Here is a 16,320-nt window from a genome sequence, read left to right on the forward strand (position 1 = left end):
TGCATCCCTTCTTTTCAGTTACACAAAACGTATGCTGTATGCTTCAAGTTCAGCCGACTCGGAAATGCATCCCAAACCACCTACTTTTTGAACCGAATACACACTGAAGTCAGGAAGCATCTATATTCACCTTTCCAACTTATTGGTAGCCTATTCAAATCATAGTAATGGAGGAATATATTCATATTCGGATTGGCTAAACCGGTTCCGAAGCCCACACAACTTAGCATAACATTTGAACACACCTTGCAAAGCCAACTATTTGCCTTGCCTTCATAAGGCAGCCTCACATAAAATATAAAACCTGTAGGAAGGGTAGGAGGAATTATTCAGTATAAAGATAAAAACTGAAAAGGGGCACAGAGATTTCGACGGCTGCAATGTGGATTGTTACTTTGATTTTGCCTGAGCCACAAAAGGTGCTTTCAGCTGTATACATAATTTATGTCAGGCTCTCTTGTAACTGATTTAACTGTTGTACATTAAATATAGATATCACTGCATGGTGAGAAAAATGTATGCATTTACATGCTTGAACAAAAGTTATTTGCTTTGAAAATATTATGGGGGAGGGAAATGAGAATGGGGGGGTGGGGGAATGTAGTGATTGTTTGAGTGCCAGTTGTTTAGAATGTCAACACTTATTGCCATGGGCTTAATACTCCAAACGATATGGAACAGGGTTTACAGTATACATCAAACAAATATACATTGATTCCACAACTCAACAATACCCACTACTCCATTTGGCAAAATATTTATTTATAATAAATCTGTTTCAAAAGCAGTTGGTCACTTTTTCTTCTTCATTTTACATTATTAATAGGCTCTAACAATGGTTTTGGTAAATGTAAATAAAACTTGCCTCTTTTTACACAGTATACAAAAGAAATTAAAAAGAGACGGTTGAAATGACGTAACGGTAAAAACACATGAAAAACGGGAAGAGCCAATAAGGCCCTCCCCCCTCCCCAAAAGGCAAAGCAATATGGATCTATCTGCACAATAGGCAACACTGCCCTAATTATTTACCCGTACGTATCCTCAGCCCCACTTACTTTACTTCCCTCCCTCCCTCCCTCCCGCCCCCCACCCAACATCATCACTCTTAATTTGTGGATTATGCTCCAGGAGAGAGAGAGAGAGAGAGAAAAAAAAATCACATGTGATGTAGCAGCAGCTCCAGTCACTCGTTTCACAGCACTGCATGTCAACACTGGGGAATGGTTTCTGATATAATTTAAAACTGCATACAGTACTTTCATTGGGGTGGGGTGGGGAAATAATTACTCCCACTCAGTTGTTCCTGGTGGTTTTGAAGTCAAGTCATACATCACCCGGGAGATGCCAGGAATTTTCTTGATCTCTGTCACCATTTTCAACACAACCTATGTTTAGAAGCAAGCAAGAGAAAGATGACAAGACCATAAGTGACAGTGTCCTCGTTTGGAAGAAAGGAGGAACGAGGCAGGACGGAGCATTAAATAAATTAGAATGTTTTACCCAATCCTTCAGCAGGAGACAGAAGCTGCGCACGAGATGCCTGGCGATTTTTTAAAGTGCTTGTTATTTGCAAAAGGCACACAAAGGGCTTTGCGGCGGGAACTCAGGCTTCCACTGCAGCCCTCAAGATCTCTGCTCTTTGCCAAAGGAGCTGTCACAATGCCACCCCCTCCAGTTACAAGACTGCAATAACTAAAACAAAAAAGTGTGCCTTTTTTAAAGGGTGGTTTTAATAAAACATCGTTAAAATTGTTTCCCCACTAAGCGCTTGTACTGGGGCTTTCAACATGGTGGCTGTAGGCACCAATGCGCCTGCAGACACCGCTTTTGAATTGAATAGAATAGAATAGCAGAGTTGGAAGGGGCCAACCCCCTGCTCAATGCAGGAATCCACCCTAAAGCATCCCTGACAGATGGTAGTCCAGCTGCCTCTTTGACGCCTACAAAGATCCCTGCCCCTCCTGATTTTTATTTTCTTCCTTAAGGGTGCAACCAAAAGGATCCTATCTATTGCACCCTTGATGATCGGAAGCCCCTGAACTTGGGAGGCTTCTGACCATCCAGTGCTGGAGCAGCAGTGATAGTTGCCTCACTGGTAGTTAAAGGAAGCCAGATTCCAGCTGGACATCAGGAAAAACTTCCTGACTCTTAGAGCAGTATGACAATGGAATCAGTTACCAAGGGAGGTTGTGGGCTCTCCCACACTAGAGGCCTTCAAGAGGCAGCTGGACAAGCATCTGTTGGGGATGCTTTAGGGTGGATTCCTGCATTGAGCAGGGGGTTGGACTCGATGGCCTTGTAGGCCCCTTCCAACTCTGCTTTTCTATGATTCCCCATCCTCCCACCCTTCATTTTTTGCTAGACAGGCTTTTTTACTGGGACACTTTGGTGGGGGAGGGAAGAAGGCGGGAGAGGCCTAAGGACAGCTCATATCCTGGCCTCTCTGGCCTCCTCCCCTCATCTACCCACTGGAATGCCCCCTTTTGTCCCTCTCTAAGGTCGCTTTTCAACCTCGGAGGCCAATCATTCCGCACCAGGTGCAAGGGAGGGGTGAGTTTTCAGACTCCCCCTTCCCAGGTCAGAGCGCTATCTCCGATCTTGGGAGGGGGGATCCCCAGGATCCTACAGCTCCTCAGACAACATCTAAGGGCCACAGGACTGCTCTGTTCAATTAGACGACTTTGTTCAATTAAACACACACACAAAATAACTGGGACGAAGGTGCGATGCTAAGGAAAGTGCTATCCTCCAGCGTCATCTTCATTTGGGTTCAAAAACGTTTTTTGTGTATTTTGGAACTCAGAGCTCACCTCTGGCCTTGTATTTAAGTTTTTGGACAAGTTAGCTTTCTTTGAGTTTCACCAGTTTGACTTGCCCCAGGGAAGCCAAGATCTGGGGGAAAGCGGTGCTTAGACTCAGCCTGGCTCACAGCCCAACTGTGCTGGTTTGAAACAGGGGCAGAGACACACTGGCTAAAGCTTACCAGCAGGACAGCAGCACTGAGTATGCAGATGTATTTTCTCTGCAGAACTACTTGATGAACTCGTGCTAGATCAGATCAATATATAGCCATGTATTTCCACACATGAATCAGTGTCAGTGGAAAGGGGCTTTACATTGTTATGCAAAAAGAAAAGAAAAAACCTCAAAAGGGTTGGACAATTAAAAGTAGCCAATCGATATATACTGTAAGATCAAGAAATTCACAATATCGATGCAGTGGATGTCCAAACGTATGGGCATTCTTCTAGTGAATGGTATTTAACAACTTTGAACTATATATTTCTATTTAAATATGAGTGTCAATAGGCCCCAGAAAATCTGCTTTTCTCTATAACATGAATTTATTTCAATGCTTAAAAACAATATCTTACCATTTTAAAATAAAAGAGCATTTTTTCCATATTAGCAAAGAAAGAAAAGAACATTTCAAATTTGTGTGTGTGTGTGTGTGTTTTAGTTTACCTCTTCTGGTATTTCATTGCCTGGAGTTGCTGCAATACCGGTCATGAAGTCACTAGTAATAAAGGTTCGAATAACCACTGATCTTTGACAGGAAGGCTGCTTCTGTAGAGGATCTCGATCAAAATGCAATGGTGTTAAGATTATTGGCATCTGGCTGATTTTTCCAGAATAACCTTCAAGAAAAAAGCAAGACAATTACGGTTAATACTGTTGTAATAACCAAGAGGGACGGTGTGGTGTAATGGTTAGAGGGTTAGACTAGGATTGGAGAGATCCACGTTCAAATCCCCAGGTGACCTCCGGTCTCATCAAAACATTCATCACGTTATGAAGAAGACAGAACCTCTTTTAGCCTGAAGGATGAATTCTATCTGGGGGAAACTCTCAAAGGCCACATTCCAGTGGTGGGTAGGACCAAAGGCGAAAGGTGGCATCAAACTATCAAAAAACACTGCACTGATTGGTGGGTGGGGAAGGCGTGTGGACTTCTGGGGACCCCCAGAGGACTGAATTTGGCCCCAGCTTGGGGCTGTGCACCCCTGGTATAAGGTAAGGGAGGGTCCATAGCTCAGTGTGGTAGAGCACCTGCCTTGCATGTAGAAGGTCCCAGGTTCGATTCCCGGCTTCTCCAGGTAGAGCTCGGAAAGAACCCTGCCTGAAACCCTGGAGAACCATTGCTGCCAGTCAGAATGGACAATGCTGGGCTAGATAGATCAATGACTCAGTATACGGCAGCCTCCTATATTCCTATATGTGGGGGTGGGGGAGACCATCTGTGCCACCTCTAGCTCCTTGATGGAAGGATGGAATGTTTAAAAGGGCACCACCCAGACAGACTGTGTCCTAAAGTACGGCATAGAAGCAGCACTTGTTGAGATACATGCATTCTATTAAGAAAACAATTCTCTATCCATGTTTATATCATTCGCTTTTTATTTTAATATTTGTTTTCTGCTATAAAATGAAGAAATTTTATAAACATAAAATGGGAAACTCAACTTTCTGAAGACAGAGTTCTACAAAATAAGAATCAGTTGTACAAGCATCATTATTATTATTATTATTATTATTATTATTATTATTATTATTAGGGTTGTTTGATGGATTTGGAATCCTTGCAAAAAACGACAGGTGTGATGCAACCCTGTTAGAAATACAGTGTCCATCCCACTGAGCAAATGCACATACTAACCAGACTCCCTGAGAATATTATGTGCCTCGAAATCAGCTTGCCGCAATGTGCTGAGGACACCTGTTGTCAGGAACGTGGGAGTAACATCTGTGGGAGGTTCTTTGACTGGCGGGCCAAATACATAGACAACTCTAAGGAGGAGGAAAATGGAGCATTAGACAGTGTGCTTTATATACTGGTCAATAAAACATGGCCTCAGGTGAATGCATCTTCATTCAAGCCATGCATTCAAAGCTACTACCAGTCTGGCACACCGTATCTTGCTTTAAGCAATGATGGATGCAAAGCTTGACTCCGGTGTCATTCATTCAGAGTCATTCCTTTGTTTTCATATCCCGTTTGGAAAATCCAAACTCTGAACATCCAAAATTAAAATTACCTTTGTTTGGTTCAATACTCAAAATACATGCTTCATTCCCTCTCTCATTTTAAAGCTCCCGCTGTAAAAGCAGTCACACCACCTCTAGCAATTGGGACGTACTGTGATTAACTTTAAGAACATACAAATGTAAGGGAGAGCCCTGCTGGATCAGGCCAAGGGTCCATCTAGTCCAGCATTCTGTTCATACAGTGGCCAACCAGCTGCCCACAGGAAACCCACCAGAAGACATGAGTGCAATAGCACCCTCCTGCCCATGTTCCCCAGCAACTGGTTTACATAGCCTGCTACCTCTGATACCGGAGGTACTTTCCAGTACACCAGAAGCTGACATTATTGCTCTGAAAAACTTAAAATTCATTTATCTTATTTATTATAAAGAATTAAATTCTGCCTTTCCATTTTAGATGCCCAAGATGGCCAACAAGTATAAAACAACTGGAGGACATCAATTATTACTACTGCTACAACAACAAAACATACACCTGGATATATATATTCCCTGGCCAAATGGCAGATCAAGGGCTTGAGCTACAGAGACATACTGTCAGCCTGAAGTAGGACTTCCAACTTGTCCTTCTCAACATACCTTGTATTATTAAACAATATTGCAACAGGCATATAAGAAAGGCAGTAATACATTCTTCTATTTGGCATTTTTGCTTGACTTCTCATCACTAAATTAAGACTTTCCCAAACGAAATGGAAGCAAACTACTCAATAGCAGCTGAATTTTGAAAATATAATGGATATATACCGGTTGATGTTGTGACACATGCGTGGTATGAGTCTGGAAAGGAACATAAGGGAGTCCCAGTGTGGAGCGTCTTTACTGGAGATTCCACAAACGTAGCTGTAGGAACGACAATCACCCTGCAAAGTAGAAAACTGAGGTCAGCAGCTGCATCGTCTTACAGCACAGCTTTCAAACAAAAATTGTGCACTATATTAACGGAAACTTTATCTAGTGCCATTGGAGCTCTTTGCCTAGAACTACATGTGGCCCTGAGCCTTTAATGGGTTTTGAGATAGCCAGGTGCTGAGGCTGCCTGAGGAAAACAGAATTAAGGTACCATATATAGACATCACCATCATTGCCACCTCTCTGCAAAGAGCAAATGGGTAGTCTCTATGAAACTTTACCAGCTGTTTCTCCACTGGCCATCTGAACTTAATGAAATACAGTTCTTAAGAACGTTTGGTAATCATATCTCTATTCAACCAGGATTTTCAGACCTTACAAAAGTGACTATTTAGACATCTGAAGGCCTTTGTCACTCGTGTGAAAATAGCTATTCTTAAACGTATATGCCATCTCTTCCAGATTTGTTCTATTTTGACTCCAAAATTGCCAATCTATTACGCCTCTGCTACCTTTAGTAACATTATTACTGCAGACTCAGTTTCACTCACCTGTACTCCCACAGTTTTAATTGGCAGCAAGAAGGCATTCAATGAATGTAGACTTGTGATCTGCATCAATTTCTCCTGGTCTTCCTCAGTTGTACAAGCTTTGACCCTCTGCAGCAGTGTGTGAGGCTGGGCAACAAAGCAGAAAGTCAAATCCAAACGTTTAAGTATGTTGGTGGCCTCTGTCCCATTCGTTGTTAGTGTTCTGCACAAGGCAGAGGTTGGAGAATAAAAGGGTTCTGGAACCAAGAGGCCAGATGAGCATTTGAAAGCAAATGACCCAGGACTAGTGCCTTGTCATTTGTAGATGCTATTTCTAAAGCATCTACAAAAGAGAACAGGGAAGGAAGCAGTTGTAAATTGCTAGGCTATGAAGAATCAGGAAATAACAACAGAAACTATGGAATCCAAGGGGGGGGGGAAGAAGAGTTCACAAAGGAGGTGAATCTTGAGAACATTCTTGAAGGAAGAAGTGACACTGTGAAATGAGGGTGTTGAATCTCTCTCAGCCCGTGGGCCGGATTGCAATTTCACAGAGGTTCTCGTGGTCACATTCCCGTGGTGGGAGGGGCCAAAGGCAGAAGAGGTGGGGCCAAAAATACCAGCATCGTTTAGTGTAAAGCTCTTGCTGCCAGTAACTTAGTGATAGGAGAAGCGTTTCAATCTTTTCGAATGGGGGAAGGGCAGAGTGCGAAAGCTGTGAACTACCACCAAATAGTTAGTGTGGTGTAGTGGCAAGTGGGTTGGACTGGGAGTCAGGAGATCCAGGTTTTAGTCCCCACTAGACCATGGAAACCCACTGGGTGACTTTGGGTTCCTTGGAGGAAAAAAGGCTGGATATAAATGCAATAATAAATAAAATAAAATACTTGTCAGGGATCATGGTTAATGGACATCTGGGGAATCCTGAAGGGCCAGGTTTGGCCCCTGGGGGCTGAGGTTCTGCATCCCTGTTTGTAGAAACTACAATGGAAATGAGACTTAAGGAGAGCTGATGGAGACAGGGAAGAGGCAGATAGTGTAACAAGACCAGGTAGGAGAGAATTCTTTTATTATTGTAGGGTGACCATATGAAAAGGGGGACAGGGCTCCTGTATCTTTAACAGTTGCACAGAAAATGGAATTTCAGCAGGTGTCATTTCTATGCATGCAGCACCTGGTGAAATTTCCTCTTCGTTGCAGCAGTTAAAGCTGCAGGAGCTATATACTAGAGTGATCAGGTACAAAAGAGGGCAGGGCTTCTGCAGCTTTAACTGTTGTGAAGAGAGAATTTCACCAGGTGCTGCATGCATACAAATGACATCTGCTGAAATTCCCTTCTCTATACAACTGTTAAAGATATTTATTTATTTATTGCTGTCCTCTTTTCCATATGGTCACCGTAATTATTGGATTTATATACCACTTTTTCCCTCTCACAAGAAACCCAAGGTGGCTTACATGGTCCTCCTCCTCTCCATTTTATCCTCACAACAACCCTGTGAGGTAGGTTGGGCTGAGAGTCAGTGACTGGCCCAAAGATACCCAGTGAGCCTCCTGGCTGAGGGGGGACTAGAACCCAGATCTCCTTAGTTCCAGTCCAACACTCTAACCACTACACCACACTGGTTTTAATAGCTGGAATGAGGAGGAAGTGGGCTGGATATCAGAATGGCTTGAGGGTTCTTCAATAAAAGAGAGGGGATAGAAAAGTTTCAAAGGAGTTGAGTATCATTTGCAGTGCTGCTTCTTAATTCTGACAGAAGTATGAGCAAACTACAGGTGCAAACTGATTAGACATATGGAAATACAGGCAATTCTGTCATTCAATTCTAGTCATAATTACCTTTTTAACACTTGCAGAAAAGTCTGCTATGATTTTCAAAATGTTGTTGGTTTCAGGGAAATCTTTGCAAACGTATGGTTCTTCGGCACATATTACCCTGATTGCAAGGCCAGGACCTAAAACACAATATTTGAACAGCACAATATATCCAGTAACCAACACGAATGTGATTTGTTATATTTCAGCAATGCCACATGACTGCAGCTATGAGCCACACTACCATTTATCTGCAACTGCCTTCGTAGAGTGCTTGGAGATATAAAAAAGCAGTTGTGAGTTCTGAGGTGCTAGAGATTTCTGCACTACTTACCCACAACCAAAGTGCATCCTGGATACTCTTTATTACAAAGTTGCACCAGAACAAGATGGAACGGCTGTATACCCCTGCTTGTCCCAACCCTACTTCCTTACTCTCCCTTCCCTGGGATTCTTGCCCCATCTCTGGCTATCTTCTCCCCTCTGCATCAAGAATCTCAGCCACCTTTTTGGTCTTCAGTGAGAATTGCCAAGAGAGAGATTTTGAAAATCCAATGAAATGTAAGCTTAACAAAAGGTTTCACTTTCACTGTATGGGTAAGCATTCAATAGTGCCCCGGCGCTGGAGCAAATAATGCTTCACTGGCATAAACACACGGCATGGCAATGACAGCTGATGTCCATGTGCTGGTTTGACTTGAGTTGTGTCAAAGTCAGGCCAGCTAGCGGACAGGCCAGCCAGAGTTTCGGGGTCAAGCCACCCAAAGCTCAGCAGGTTTGACCCCCCACCCACCCACCGGATGGTTGGATTCCTCTGCCATCCCTATCCTGACTGAACATTCAAGCTCTTTACCACCATACCAGCTCTCCGCTCTTAAGAGTACTACTGATGCAAGACAATGGCCCCATTCAGAAGACACCTTAAACCATGGCTTTAACCATGGTGGTTAAGCCAGAAAGCTAGACTGTGTTCAGAAGACACCTTAAACCATGGCTTTAACCATAGTTTAAGCCATGGTTTAAGGTGTCTTCTGAACACGGCCAATGGCTTGGATTCCAAGAAGCATGAGAAGGGGAGAAAGGGCTTTAGCTTTGTTCTGTGAAGCCCTGCACAAGAGCTCAGCTTCTCAAACTGCGGTGCACACAGCGTATCATGGGTTACACAAAATGGAAGTAAAGACTTTTGTGCAAGAGCTTGCACCTACTGAAATACTCATTTGGGTTCGGAGGCTGCTTCTCTCAAGCAATTCTCTTCTGCTATGTTAGGAACAGCCTTTCCATGAGGAGAAGAGACTGCCCGTTAGCAGAAGATCCAACCCACTGAAGCCTGGAGAACTTCAGTAATCCTTTACCTGGGAATGGGTGTCTTGACACCAGCTCTTCGGGCAGACCTAGTTCTCTCCCAAGTATTCTTACTTCGTCCTTATGGAAATCCTTCAGTGGTTCTATTACTTTGCCCTACAAGAGAAAACAATGCAGTTGGCATTGAGGACCTCACCTGAAAGTAACATACAGCTGATGAGAAAACCAATCTATAATAATGAAAGAGGATGTGTGTCTGTCTGTCCGTCAGTACCACCGCACCAAGAGTTGAAACCTAAACACCTGGAACCTGGCATACATACTAAGGGATTAGTTTTTTAAATGCTTTAATTAATTTTACTGTGTCCATGTCGTTGAAGCTTGCAGTAACATCAGCAGCCTCTAGGGCAGATTTCCCTAACTACATAGCTTTGCAGTCCACAACATTTTGTTGTGCAGATGAAGCGGAATATGCATTGCAGTGGATAGAACTGATAAGAATCTATTGTATCTTGTAGGTGTGACTGCATATATGTGTTCTGCATATATGTGTTCTCAGATAACCATGAGTTATGGAATATATTCATGGAAATGGAGGGAGGCTGCCACAAACGGGTTAGTCAAGTGCTGGAAGCAGCACGTAGCTTAACTTAGCAGGGATACCTCCCATCTGGGTGTTACAGGTAGCAGTGGCAGACCTGGTTCCATTGAGAAAAATGGGAACAGTGGTATGATCAGATCCAAACTAAGGATGAGGTCACTGGTATCATGAGGGTTACAAGGCCAGGGTTTCATGAGTTTAGGAGAGAGATCCTGGGAGAATGGGAATCCCCGTCATATGTGGCTTTGCCCACCATGCCTAATCCCCTTTCCTTTTGTGTCATGTTTTTTAGATTGTAAGCCTGTGGGCAGGGGCTGTCTTAAGAATTGTTTTTGTAAGCTGCCTTGAGAGCCTTTTCTGGCTAAAGGGCAGGATAAAAGTGTTATAATAAATAAATGCCTTCCATTTAGGAAAATATAAATCTTTGATATTGACTGTTAGATTGAGAGGAACCTAGGTTTTGCTATGTTATCAATATGCTTGCTACTATCTTCATTGTACTTCTAGCGATAACTTGTGCGTACTTAGTCATGTTTGTGATCCGCCTCATTCTTAGCTAAACCTTTTTATTTTCTTAGACTGTTTGAGCAATAAAAATGTATTCTTTAATAGCACATTGATGTTGTCTGGCTTGAGAGAAGTTTAAGGGACCACTATCTATGTACGTTAATTCTTCAAGCCTGAAACACTTGGTAAAGATTTGCAAATCTATCCCTGAGTGGAGTCTGTCCTTCAAAGCTATTGTACTCTCTCTTGACCTGGTGAATCTCAGATACACCCATTCATGTTTAGAAAATAAGCTAGTCAGATGGAGCAAGAAGCAGCTACTTGTCTCACAGATTAGTAGGCCAAGAGACAGAGGTAGATGGCTTCTCCCTCCCTGTGATTGTAGAGCAGCCCCCACCCTCAGGAGATTGGAGTGGATACACCCCTCTCTCAGGGGGCTGTAGAGGGACACCATGGCAGGGGCTGGGCCTAGTGGGTGAAGCTTCAATCCGACAGGGCAGGGACACCATCTCCAACTCTGATGGCTGTGTAAGTTGGCTTGAAGGTGTCGCTATATCAAGCTAAGGGCTATTCCAACCCATGTTCACCTAGGTCTGTTCACTAGTTTCTAACAGAATACTACCACTAAGACTATAATTTAAACCCTGCCTCCACCATTCCAATGAAATGTCAAATGGGGCCAAGACAACAGTGAATTGATTCAAAGCCCTCAGCAGGGAGGATTAGTAACTGCTGTCATATGATGTATATACATGTACATTCCATGCAATCTAGTTGCTTTTGGCCTCCTGCTGCCTAGTAGGCAATAAAAAAAATCTGATTTATATCCAAGATTGAATCTGAAATTGTTCTTCTATTTATTCAGAAAAAAAAATCTCATTGTAAGTGGGCCTGTATACAAATAATTCATAGGTGGTGGTGGGGTTTTTTCCAGTCTTTTTGTCTCCGTATGTGAAAGTACCGCCACATTTATAAAACTATAATTTGAAAACCCTGCCTGAAATGCTCAACGCTACCTACGAAGCTAGACAGGGCACACAGCATACCTTGGTGCTTCCCACATTCAATCAGCCCTCGGGTAACGAGAAGTTAGGCACAAGCTTCCACTTACCTCTTCCCTTAACTTTCTTATGAGCTCTGTGTCATTGTGATGAGTCTTGATGACTTCTGCTTTGCCACTAGCAACAACAGATGCACTTTCAATGAGGTCAGGCCGCAAGGTTCCCTGAGCAAGGAAGACTTCCTCCGGCTTCAGGTTCATTTCTCCAATAACTTCATTAGCAATCTAAGGGAAAGAGAGAGACGGGGATGGAGAAGATACTTCTCTGCAACCAAGCCCCCAAACCTTATTTACAAACAGCAGGCTTCAATGACCTCATGAACTGCAGCCCTCACTACACGGTAAGGGATATTAATACTAACATCTAACATCTGCCACTTAGTAGGAAGCTGAACTCTAATCACTGCCATTTTTCAAACCTCTTTTAGCCTACTGTCAATTTTTACCAACGCCACAGACTCCACAACACTGGGAAGGAACAATGCAGACTTGATCTTTTTTTCTTTTTTTTTACTACAGGCTAACATGTTTTATTTATTCATTTTATTTACATCCTGCTCTTCCCACACATAAAGTCCAGCAACCTATATAAAACACAAGTAAGTGCTAATTATTGTTTTTTCATAGGCCCTCTTGGTTTTCACATTCCCACACGATTAATAGATCCATGTTTAGGATTTATTTTTTTCCACTGTGTTTCTATCACACTTTTAGCATGCAAACTGTTACGAATCTGGGAAGGGGTGTGTGTGTGTGTGTGTGTGTGTGTGTGTGTGCTTTTTAAGCAGAGCTGACAATAAATGCTTTGTAAGAATTTGTTCCAGCTGCAACTGAAACCGCTTTCTAAGGATGTAACTAGTCCTTCATAGCTAATTTGTGAAACAAGTAGAAGTGGAGTATGGGTTAGAAAGAAAGCAAAAGCGTTTTAAAAACTGACTTAAACTGGCTAATAAACTGAAACTTAATCCAGACAAGACAGAGGTACTGTTAGCGGGTGGTTCATCTGTCCGGCGAGGTGATGTTTGCCCTGTCCTGGACGGAGTTGCACTCCCCCTGAAGGATCGGGTCCGTAGTTTGGGGGTGCTCTTGGACCTCTTTTCCAGCTTCATTGGCTGCCAATCCAGGTCCGGGCCCGATTCAAAGTGCTGGTATTAACATTTAAAGCCCTAAACGGCTTAGGGCCAGGTTATCTGAAGGAATGCCTCCTCCCATATGTACCTGCCCGGACCCTAAGGTCATCCTCAGGGGTCCTTCTCCGTGAGCCCCTGCCAAAGGAAGTGAGGCAGGTGGCTACCAGGAGGAGGGCCTTCTCTGCTGTGGCACACCGGCTGTGGAATGAGCTCCCTAAGGAAGTTCGCTTGGCACCTACATTATATGCTTTTAGACGCCAGGTGAAGACCTTTTTATTCTCCCAGTATTTTAACAGTCTATAAATAAATTTTAACTTGGTGTTTTAAATTTGTAGTTTTGCATTGCTGCTGTTTTTATCTGGTTGAGCTTTTATATTGTATTTTGTACTATGGTTTTATACTGTTGTTTTATACTTTGAATGTTTTTAATTTTTGTGAACCGCCCAGAGAGCTCCGGCTAGTGGGCGGTATAGAAATGTAATAAATAAATAAATAAATAAATAAAATTGCTACCACAGGGTTATCATGTGGTTGTTCTGAGGTTTACACAAAATGCAGTAGATAGTGGGTGACCCCTACTGGACAAACTGGTAGGCTTTACTCAAAAGCCTGTTCCGTTTCACTTGTATTAAAAGTTTAAGACCTTGTTGAGCATACACACAGAGGAAAACCAATATGGGATGATCTACTCCAATAGGACGCTTCAGTGGAACTAATAAACCAGACTGATGCTAGGGCAAATAGTGAGTGCTACAGGAACCCCAACAGAATTCTGCCTGGGGCAACTGTATGAAATACAGGGTGGAGAATAGGAACAGAGGGACATAGGAAGTTACCTTATATAGAGTCAGAGCCTTGCTCAATCTAGCCCAGTATTGTCGACACTGACTGGCAGCGGCTCTCTAGAGTTTCAGGCCAGATTCTTTCCTAGCCTTACCTGGAGAGGTCGGGAATTGAACCTGGGACTTTCTGCATTCAAAGCATTTGCTCAACCACTGAGCTACGGTAACCTCAGCAGTGAGCAGGTAATCTCTAATCTCATAACGGGGACTAGCTTGATCTTTTGGGGTTTTATATCACAGTAGTGGACACATTTCTGAATAGGATTGCATCCAAAAAAACTTGGAAACTGCTGAACACGCACAACACATTTTTAAAGCTACATGTATAAAGTTTGGATTTGGAAGCAAAACACACAAAATCAGCCAAAACAAGCTAGCTGCCACAAGTACACATGCGCACTTCAGAGTTGGTAACAGTAAAGAACCTAGTACCACACTCATGAAATCAAGACTATACTAAACTGTTCTTCTTAAATGGTAAGACAGATACCTTCACAAAGGTGTCGCCAATAATTTTGCGTTTTTCCTCAGGACTTGTAGTCATATTAAGTGTTTTACTGATCCTTTTTCGTGGAGTTCTGTCTTCCTCAGAGATGGGCAGAGTTGTTGTACCATTGTAGAACCAATGAGCGGCATTTACCACTGCACAACATACAAGATTGATGGTTGTTAAGGAAATGCCTGAAATGATTTGAGAACCGGCACACACTCAGGCCTTCTCTTACCCAGTTCCAAGGATTTGGCATTAGACAAGTAATTCTAGCTAAAACATCTTTCTCCTCTCAATTTACCAATCTGTTCTTTTTCTAGTATTGAAAATTAAGCTAAAACACAGGGTAAAACAGGAAAAACAGTTTGGCAACAAGGCTGCAGAATCTAAAGCCATATTAGACACAGACTTTTATATCATTTGTTTAAATGGTAACATAAAATGCAGCCAGTCATTACACGCAACACAAATGAAAAATAACAGTACCCTTTTCTTCTATGACTGGGTATAAGTAACTTCAATGTCTAAGCAGTCAGACAGTAGTAGGCGGAATAATAATGAAGATGGTGACGACGTTGCACAATCCATGGTGCTTTGCAAAGTAACACAACCAAAAGTCAGACACCTACTTTGAGGAGTTTACAGTAAATTTAGACGTGGCCGGGGGGTGGGGGGAGAAGAGATAGCAAGAGGTATGGAAACCAAAGGTAATAGGAAAGGAATATCTGCATCTGGTTGGAAAGCTGAGGGGAAGTCCCCTGCTCCCTTTATATCCCTCTTGATGCTGGACTTTGTCTGGTAAGCAAGAGGAGGAACATTCCAGAACTGAAGCTATCCCTCCCCAGAACCCCTGGAGAGAGATGACACCAAAGGTGTCATGGAAGTGGTTGATTCTGAAGAGGGGTGTGAAAGAAAAAAGAGGGCCCTGCAGCCACACAGGCATGCTAGAGGGAGTTCCAGAAATATGGAATATTAAAGAACGGGTGAAGCTGAGAACCAGTGCTCTGTGGGTTGTAGCTTGCAATATCGCATCAAAAAAACCCCCACACCTTTATTGCTAATCAGAAATAAACACACTATCCAGACTGAGGATTTGAAGTTCCAGCACATATTTTCCAAGAAAAATCCTAAATTTAAAAAGGAGCCTTATTTTCTGGACTAAGCAGCCAAAGATGGAAATGAGGTGAGCTGTCCACCCGCACCCAAATATGAAGACACTCCTTAGCAGAGCGACTTGAACAGTAGGCTTTAAAAACGTCAGATTAATACAGAAGAAGTAATACCTTTGACTTGAATTCCCAATTTCTTGAGTGCCTCCTCCACAGATTGACTTTCCCTCTTGCGCATAAATCCATTATCTATGTGCACGGCTATCACCTGCTCTTGATTTAATGCTCGGTTGAGTAAAGCTGTACACACAGTGGAGTCCACACCTCCACTGAGTAAAACCTGAACGGGTTGAGAGAGTGAAGAGGAAATCATGAAATGCATTGAGTAAAGAGAAAAATATCCCCATTCAAACATGGGAATTACAACTTTTCATTGTTTATGACAATATCAAAGCTGTGTTCGGACGTCATGATAGTCAACGGTGGGTTAATGGTCAACTCATGGTTATTTGGCAGGTATTCCCCACACGATCAGAGAAATAACCAACTGTGAGTTGACTCACTCATCCCCTGCACACACACCTCTCAGCTCTCCCACCTGAATAATGGCACTGGTTCCCCCTTGCTCTTGAAAGCAAGGCGGAGAAAGAGATCCCTACAGAGAGCTGGGTAAGCACCACGTTTCTTATGTGGACGCGAAGGTGCAAGACATGGGGAGGGGGGGAGGGGTTGCCCACACCCGCGTCCACCACCCTCCATGCTGGCACCCTTGCTTTTTCAGAAGAAACAGGGTGCTACTCAGAAGAAATAGGGTGGGTGGAAGGGTCTTAAGGAGACCCTTCCCAACGGAATCCACCTTCCTGCACCCTTCAGGTCTTTCTACTGGGGCACCCCTTTCCTCTCGTGCCCCACATCTCCCTACCCCCAAGGAAGCCTTTTCCCACAGTTGGGGAAAAGGATTTCTTGACTTTTAGCACGAAACCACAGGAGAAATCCTTTCCCCCAACCAGTAGGAAAAGAATTTTAAAA

General features: G+C 43.2%; 1 protein-coding gene across 1 annotated transcript in view; it reads right to left on the reverse strand.

Moving 5' to 3' along the window:
* Window positions 1-741: 741 nt before the first annotated feature.
* The window catches only part of GMPS (guanine monophosphate synthase), a 45,573-nt gene continuing 29,994 nt past the window's right edge, over window positions 742-16,320 (reverse strand). The window contains exons 7-16 of the mRNA XM_063132065.1: window positions 15,466-15,631; window positions 14,183-14,334; window positions 11,772-11,945; window positions 9,603-9,708; window positions 8,275-8,390; window positions 6,453-6,578; window positions 5,797-5,912; window positions 4,661-4,791; window positions 3,469-3,641; window positions 742-1,388 (exon numbers count right to left, since the gene is read on the reverse strand). Coding sequence (XP_062988135.1) covers window positions 1,287-1,388; window positions 3,469-3,641; window positions 4,661-4,791; window positions 5,797-5,912; window positions 6,453-6,578; window positions 8,275-8,390; window positions 9,603-9,708; window positions 11,772-11,945; window positions 14,183-14,334; window positions 15,466-15,631 — 1,362 coding nt within the window. The 3' untranslated portion in view covers window positions 742-1,286. The remainder of the gene's footprint in view (window positions 1,389-3,468; window positions 3,642-4,660; window positions 4,792-5,796; window positions 5,913-6,452; window positions 6,579-8,274; window positions 8,391-9,602; window positions 9,709-11,771; window positions 11,946-14,182; window positions 14,335-15,465; window positions 15,632-16,320) is intronic.

Source organism: Elgaria multicarinata, chromosome 8 (assembly GCF_023053635.1).
Source record: "Elgaria multicarinata webbii isolate HBS135686 ecotype San Diego chromosome 8, rElgMul1.1.pri, whole genome shotgun sequence".
Taxonomy (NCBI): Eukaryota; Metazoa; Chordata; class Lepidosauria; order Squamata; family Anguidae; genus Elgaria; species Elgaria multicarinata.